The sequence below is a fragment of the Glycine soja genome, chromosome 6 (assembly GCF_004193775.1).
Source record: "Glycine soja cultivar W05 chromosome 6, ASM419377v2, whole genome shotgun sequence".
Lineage (NCBI taxonomy): Eukaryota > Viridiplantae > Streptophyta > Magnoliopsida > Fabales > Fabaceae > Glycine > Glycine soja.
In genome coordinates, this window is record NC_041007.1 from 8,170,126 (window position 1) to 8,178,793 (window position 8,668).

At 28.0% G+C, this 8,668-nt stretch overlaps 1 protein-coding gene across 1 annotated transcript; it reads right to left on the reverse strand.

The window, feature by feature from the left end:
* Positions 1 to 1,780: 1,780 nt before the first annotated feature.
* Positions 1,781 to 3,115, reverse strand: LOC114414280. Its single transcript, XM_028378574.1, has 4 exons — positions 2,989 to 3,115; positions 2,189 to 2,914; positions 1,879 to 2,032; positions 1,781 to 1,793 (listed from the first exon to the last, which is right to left on the reverse strand). The coding sequence occupies exons 1-4, from the start codon at positions 3,113 to 3,115 to the stop codon at positions 1,781 to 1,783; spliced, it is 1,020 nt and encodes a 339-aa protein (XP_028234375.1).
* Positions 3,116 to 8,668: the final 5,553 nt, after the last annotated feature.

Sequence of the window (8,668 nt, forward strand, 5' to 3'; positions counted from 1 at the left end):
ATAATTTGTATTTTTTTATGTAATTGATGACCACATTATATTTTATATCATCCTTTAAGGTGAAATCAAAATAGGTAGTATCATCATATTTCATGCATCAGTTTATATTTTGTCATATAGTGAGTGGTGTCCTAGTGTCATCTTATTTCATGTGACCCTTTTGATGGGATGAGAAATAAGTGACATCATCTTATTGCATTTGCATGTCATCGGTTTGTATTTAATAATTATAATTAAATAGTTTTAATAATTAAATGATTTAAGTGATTTTAGATTGTAATAAATTTAATTTAAGTGACTTCAATTTTAACTTTAATTAAAATATAAAAAACATAAAACATAAAAAAGAGCTAGCAAATAAAATTTGAAAATAAAACAAAATATAAAAAATGAACACTACAAAATTAATTGCCCATCTTAAAAAGATAACAACACTGAAGAATATAAAAAAAAATTCCTAGAGTTAGCCCGTCTACTAGAAGCTTTTAATTCGACCTAACTTACTTATTATAAAGATTAGATCCAGATTTTTTGAAAAGTCTATTTAAATAAATAAATAAATAAAATCAAGCTTAAGCTTAAGAAAAAACCTATTAAACATGTTAGGTTGGCCTATTTAATATATATATATATATATATATATAAAACTTAAAAGACAAATCAATCTTTTAAAAAATAAATAAAATGAGACAAAATCTAAAAAAAATTCTTCTTTGTATTTAACTTGCCTTGATTCTTATTTCTTATTTATTTCACTATTTGACATTAAGACTAGATCATTGAATGAAACTAATGATATTTTACTTAGTTTGCTTATTTTATTTACAATTGTTGAATACTTTGTTGAATACTTAAAGTGCTTTGATTATAATTCTTACTTGAGTCATTGTGATTAGTGAATTTTAATCTCACATTAGAGTGTTTTAATTAATTTTAAATTGTTTTTTCACACACAAATAAAAAGAAAATTATGTGTCTTTCTTTATATTAAATTTAAAAAGTACTATACAAATTCTTAAATTTTTACTATATAATCATTATATTTCCTTCATATATAATATTCATGGTAAAATGGGCTTTTTAATAGATTTTTACACTAAGTTAGACTTTTAAATAGTCAAGTCAAACATTAAAAAAAGTTTATAATAGTAGTTCATGTCAAGCTTTATATTTTTAATTCAAGTTAAGGTTACTAGCCTAACGTGTTTTCACTCCTATTATAAAGCATAAAAAATTTAAAAATTATTAAAAACATAAAAAAAAATTAATTTCCTAATAAATAAATAAAAATTAAGCAATAAAAAACAAATAATATTTTTCTACTACATTTTCCTGATAAAACATCAAAAAATAAAACTAAAAAAAGATATAAAAAAATAAAAAGAGCTACCGAAATATAAATAAACTAAAATATATAATCAACTAAATTAGTAATACTGCATTTTAATCAAATTTAACAAATAAAACACAATAGCAATATAAAAACTAAACAGTAAAGGTAAAAAAAAATCGTGCATCATTCAATTTTTTCTTATTTCTAAAACTTACTTAACAACTAAAAAAATAATAAAATGTTAAAAAAATTGTCATAATAAATTTAAAAAAATTAAGAAATAACAAAACAAAGATATATTTTCCTACTGTATTTTCATAATAAAATATTAAAAAACATAAAAAAGGAGCTAGCAAAAAAATTAAAAAATAAAACAAATAACAATATAAAAAATAAACACTACAAAACCAGCAGGTGGCCTAATAAGTTAAAACAAATAAAAATTTTCTACCACATTTTCCTAATACAATATCAACAAAAAAAGAAAAAACCAAATTAGAGAAAACAACTATATAATAAAAAAACAGAAAAATAAAAGGACTTACCTTGCAAAACTTTCCAGCACCAGCGTCCAAAAATTTGAAAAACAACCTTTCTCCATCCCTTTCCCCCATTTATACACGAAAACGTCTGATGCCAACGTGCAGCTTGGAAAACCCATCCCACTACTAAGTGGCGGAGCCAGAAAAATTATAAAGCCTGGGCAAAAATTTAAAGATAGCAAATTCACATTGTATATAATATGTAAATAGTAATCAATCAAAATAAAAGAGACTCGTCATTTTGTCAACAAAAATATAGTTTAAAATAAAAGAGATAAACATAATCTTACAATAGCGGGTTAAATAAAATTACGAGGCAAGTGTCCTTTCCGAGACTTCTTTGCGGTAAATGTTCGAATAATATCAATATCATCAAGTGACTTGAATATCTCCCGCTCGGTGTAACATACCATCAAGTCATTGAACCACACATCGTTGATCTTATTGCGCAATTTAGACTTGATAATCTTCATTGCTGAAAAAGCTCTTTCAACGGATGCTGTCGACACCGGCAATATCAAAGCTAGCTCAATAAGTTTATAAACCAATGGAAATACCAAAGTTTGAACCATCTTCATAGCCAAACTTTGAACATCTTCACAAGTGGAAAAAGAAGCATTTCTTCTCACTTGAAGCACATAAGTTTCAAGTTGATCCCTAATTGTTCCTCGGTCATCATCAGAAAAGTCTGCATGATAAATATCAGCAAGACGAGCAAGCTTATCAACATCAAACTTGGAGAAAGAGTTCTTGGGGTCAAGACATGAGAAGCAATCAAGTATAATGTTACTTCCTTCACTAAAGCGGTGATCCATCTCCACACATATTTTATCAATAGCAACATAAAAAATCTCTGCACGGTAATGATGAAGATTAGTGATAGTCCTCCCTTCTGCTCTTGAACGACCCCGAACTGGTATTTCGTCATCCATATTTGGTACCAGAATACTTTTAACAACACAAAATCCTTGGACATCAGCAAAAAAATTATTCCAGCCACTCTCTCTCATTGTGCCCAACCGAGCTTTGACAACATCAACTAATTCCATGGCATTCACAATATTAAAATCTTTTCTTTGCAATATATTTGAAAGCTCGTTTGTTTCCTATGACCTGGATCACGCACAATCTCATTTGGGTTAAACTCATTAACCACATTAGGTGGCGGTTCTAATTCGGCTTCTTGTTGTACAACATTCACATTCTCAATACTTGCTCTATCAACCAAAAATCTCCTCATCTCTGAAATTAAATGATCTTAAGTTAATACTCAATTAACAATTAAAATCATAAGAATCAAAATTTAAATAAGAATAATTTTTCAAAATAAAAGTAATCTCTTATGATTTATAAAGAGTAGGAACAAGCATTATATTATATTCAATTAAACACCATTATAGAAACTAATAAAATTAGATAACCAAAAGAAACCTTTATTGTAGATAATTTATCTATCAATAAACAAATTTACAAGTGGTATGATTCCACTGTAAAAGATCTTTTTACTGCTATTATAAATAATACTATATGCTTATAATATTACTAGATACACACTTTAGTTTGACTTATCAATAAAACTTTTATAACCAATGAATCTTGCTGTATAGTAGCTTAATCTGACACTTAGCAGCACACAAAATGACAAAATATATTATAAAGTAAATATTTTTTATAATGAAATTTATTGAAGTTATCAGTATGATACAATATTATAATTTCACCATATGAGATTTTAGATAAACTTGAAAAATATGGGACCCATTTTCACAATGTTAGTACTTCTAGTATTTCAAAGACAAACCCAAATTTTTCTTCTTCTCTGTGTCTGCTACTACTAGGCGGTGCAAATAAACCCAAATTTTTCTTCTTCTTCTCCTCTGCTACCTTTGTGTTAATTGTTTCAATTTAAAACCACAATCAGTTGAAATTAAACAATTACTAACCGAAAAAAAAGGGGAAGGCGGTAGTCGGAAAAGAACCAGTAGGTGTCGATGGCGGAAGCTTTAAGGTTTCTACAGTGTTGCTGCGGTGACGAAGCTTTACTTCTTTTGTTTCTGTTACCTATATTTTTGCCCTTTTAATTTTTAACTCTTACAATTGTTTTGCCCTTTCAATTTCTTGCCCTTTCTTTAATATTTTTCTTTTAATTTTCTCCATTTTTATGTTTGTGTAAAATTATTTCATAATTTATATATAAGTATTTATTTATTATAAATTATAAATTTTAGTTATATAAAATAAACATTCACTAAAATACTAGTAATTGATAAATGTACAACTTAGATTTATAGAACAACATCACATGATATTTGCTTTAAGCTCATAGTAAATTTGTGAAAAAGCTGACCAATAATAATGAATTCATGTGATTGGTGTTTCTATAGTTGTTATTACCCTATTGCATGAATTATCGTAATTATTGTTTACAAAGGGTAAATAAATGAGAAGGAAAATTCTACCAAGAAAAAAAAAAAAGAGTGAAGGATAAGAATACACAGTCCACAAAAAGGGTTATGCCAGCTAGTTCAACTAACTATTTAACATCAAGATACTTTTTGTTGAATCTGCGTGCTAAACATGATAGTTGCCCGTTTAATTCATTAATAAAGAAAAATAATAGTACAGCACCAAAAAAAAAAAATATTAGTAACATAAAATTAAAAGGGTTATGCCAAAGCCTGGGCAATTGCCCAGGGTAGCCGGGCCTTGAAACCGCCTATGCCACTACTTCAAAAACAAACAAAATGAAGGAGTCATGGAAGAGGGTAGCACCTCCCATGTAACTCCTGCTACCTGAAAAGCTCATATAGAATAAGGTGAGGTTACCCACTACATGACCAACAACGTGCTCAACTTGCTGGTCGTCTCATTTTTACTAACATCACCTCATTTTTGTGTATTAAGAATCACCTGTAACAAATAAATAATTTAAACAATCACCCAATTCAATAAAATGTTTTTAAAAATCACCTAAAATGCTCAAATTCCCTTGCATTACTATCATAAATCCAAACATCGCAAGAACAACCATTGCCAAAGCTGGCCCTCGATGTAACAATGAACTTTAATTTAAGCAAGGCTAAAACATAAAAAAATTGGTTACCATCCATAAAATAAACTCGAATGCTCAAGTTAATAAATATTTTACTAATGATATATGCACATTCACATATTATAAATACCTATTTAAAAAAATCATGTTATAAACATTTATTTCACATATTTTTTTAATTCTTTTTTCTTATCAAATCATATAATCTATTGTACATATATTTCTTTTCTATCTATTTCTCTCTCAATTTGTCTAATCAAATAGAGTTTTCATACATCTTTATCCTAAATGTTTCACCAAAGTAACATTGTGAAATAAATACATACAATGATGTTGGTTATATTTATAAGAGTCTAAGATGGTCAAAATTCCTTAATTAATACGAAACTCAAAAGCTTCTCAAGAATATTATAATATTATTATGATTTTATCTTGAAATTTTTACTTTTAAGTATTAATCTAGATTTATTATGTGTTTGAGTCGAGATGAATCCATCTACGTCAGTTGAACCTTAAGTTCAATATAATAGATATTATATATATATATATATATATATATCGAATGGGGACCTTAATTTGAAAAGCTTAAACATTTAATATGACATGAGTATAAATTAAGAATATAAAAAATTCTTATTTATAAAAATTATCAATAAAATATTATAAAATTTAAGGTTATTACATGAACAGTAAACAATATGCATAGATATTGTTTTATTAATTTTGTCATTTAATCACATATTAACGTGGAAGTATAATAAGTTTATTTGTTTTATAATTATCTTAATTGTCAATATACTAATAGTTATTTCTTATTATTTAATAGTGAAAATTATTTTATACAAATAATGTATAGAATTTAAACTCTTAATTAAATAAAAAATATTTTAATAAAAAATTAATCATAATGTTTTTTGCTTTAAGATTTAAAAAGCATTCCTGAAAATGTGCACCGGTAGAGTGTTCTCATATTTATTTTAAGAAAATTATTCGAAAATATAGTCATATATATATATATGGAAAGGTAGAATACCTCATTCCACTTTTTTTCTATTCTTGTGATAAAGGTCCGAAAGCTGAGAAATTATTACCCAGTACTGCACTACCATCTTAGCGGTAGTTCAGACCAATAATTCGTTGACACATGTCCAATTCAATCCATGTCACTAAAAGCAAATTGACGGTAACTCACAACAGTGTTAAATGAAAACGGTAACTTTTAATTATCCATCTTTAGTAACTATACCAAATCACGGGTTGATATCAAATATAATATGTTTAGATGGAACAATTAAGTATGAAAATTTATTTTTTTAAGAAATTTAAAAGGATTTGTGATAAAATAATTTATTTGGATAAAATATTTGAAAGCAGATTTAATTTTTGATATTTTTATGAATTATTTTGATTGATTAAAATAGTGAGATTTTAAACTCTCTAAAAAAAAATATAGAATTTGAATTTTTTTTTTTGGATGTTCACTTTAACTCAAGTTCTTATCCGTGACTCTTTCTCGTTCAACATTCACAACTATGGGTGACCAAAGTTTTTACAGCTGATATCGACATAAATTATTTTTCACTGACGTTATTCGAGGTTTTTTTTGTCAGAATTTTTTCGTATGATGTCAACCAAAACTATTTTTTGCCGATATTGGCTAAGATTTTTTTTAGATAATGTTGGTTATTATTTTCTCACTAACGTCAGTCATGGGAATTTTTTGCTGACGTCGGCCAAGGATTTTTTTGGCCGTTCTCATTCAGATTTTTTAAGTTGATGTTAACCAATGATTTTTTTGGCTGATGTTGACTAGATTTTTTCTACTAACGTCAACATGACTAATTTTTGAGTAGATGTCTGTCAAGGTTTTTCAGTTGACGTCAGCTAGGATTTTCCAGTCAACATTAGCTAAAGATTTTTTTAGCCAATATCGGCTAGGGTTATACTTTTAGCCGATGTTAACTAGGGTGTTTTGGTTGATGTCAACTAAATTTTCTTAGCCAATGTCAGTTAAGATATTTTTACTGACATCGACTAGGGTTTTCTGGTTGACATCAACCAAAGTTATTTCTTAACCACATTAGCTAAGTTTTTGGGTTGACGTTGGTTAGGGTTTTTTCTGCTAACACCAACTAGGTATTTTTGATCGACATCGGACATGACTATTTTTAGTCGACATCGACTAGGTTTTTACAGTCGATATCACTAGAGTTTTTTCGGTCGACATTGGTTAGAGCTATTTTTTAGCCAACATCAACCAAGACTATTTTATAGCCGATGTTGGGTAGGGTTTTTTGTCCGATATTGGTCAAGGCTATTTTGTAGCCAACTTCGACTAGGAATTTTTCGATCAACATTGATCAATGATATTTTTCGGCCGACATTGGGTAGGTTTTATTGGTCAGCATTGACCAAGCTATTTTTTAGTTGATATTGAGTATTTTTTTTTTGTCAATACCTGCTAAGATATTTTAGGCCGACATTGGCTAAAAATAACCTTGGTCAATGTCGTTCGAAAAGATCCTAGCCGGTGTCGGCCAAACATATCCTAGTCGACTTGGTAAAAAAACCTAATCAACATCGGCTGAAAAATAAACTCAACCAACATTAACCAAAAAATAATCCCGACTGACGTCAGCTGACAAATATTCCCGACATACTTTAACAAAAAATTCCTATTTGATGTCGACCGAAAAATAACCTTAGTTGATTTCGGTTTAAAAGTATCATTGTTTGTTATCACAAATATTCCTGACATAATAGGTCCTTGGATCAAAAATTTAAAAATTTTAGAAAATTTAAAATACCTATAATTTGAATTGTTTTGATTTTAAGTTTCTTTATTTTTAAAATATTTTATTTAGATAAATCAATTCAAATTTTTTAATTTAAAATTCTTTATTTAAATATGATAATTCAAATTCTTTTATATATAAAATTTTAATTTTATATTTTAAATAGATAAAATTTTAATATAAAATTTTATAAAAAATAAACATAATCTAATTTTAAATTATTAATTAAAAATAATTTTTAATTTTTAATAATATAAAATATTGATAATTTTAAGTAATATTATTTTGTGTGACCACACATTCGTTAATTGAGTCTGCAACTAGTAAAATTTACTAACTCTTTTGACTTTTTGTTTGCCTCCAGGTGATGATGGCTCTATCCTCGTCCCAGCGGTACCTCTGTGAAAAGCATAGCCACCTTCACGCACTGGCTCTGTCGCCACTCGCATGCTCTCAGTGTTGTTGCCGCCGCCACCTTCACGTGGTGGCTCTGTTGCCACCCCACGACGCCTCCACGCGTGACTCTGTTGCATGCCCTCCGCGCCGCCGCATCCACGATATGGGTCTGTATGAAGATTGAAGAAGCCATGATTGATCGAATAGAGCAATGGAGGTTTTTTTGGAAAGAACAAAATTTGAAATCTTCCTTACTTTGTTTTTTGGTTATACGAGCAATTACTTTTCAAATTTTAAAAACCTCAATTAATGGGATTTTGATTACTGTAATTGATTTAACTTTTAATGAGATCTGGAATTATTAAAGATGAATAATTACTCTTTATTTGTAATATCGGAAAAGTTACCATTTATTAACACCGTGAGCTACCGTCACTTTGCTTTTAGTAACATGGATTGAATTGGACACGTGTCGACAAATTATTGGTCTGAATCACAGCTGAAGTGGTAATCCAGGACCAGTTAATAATTTCTCCTCAAAGCTATATTC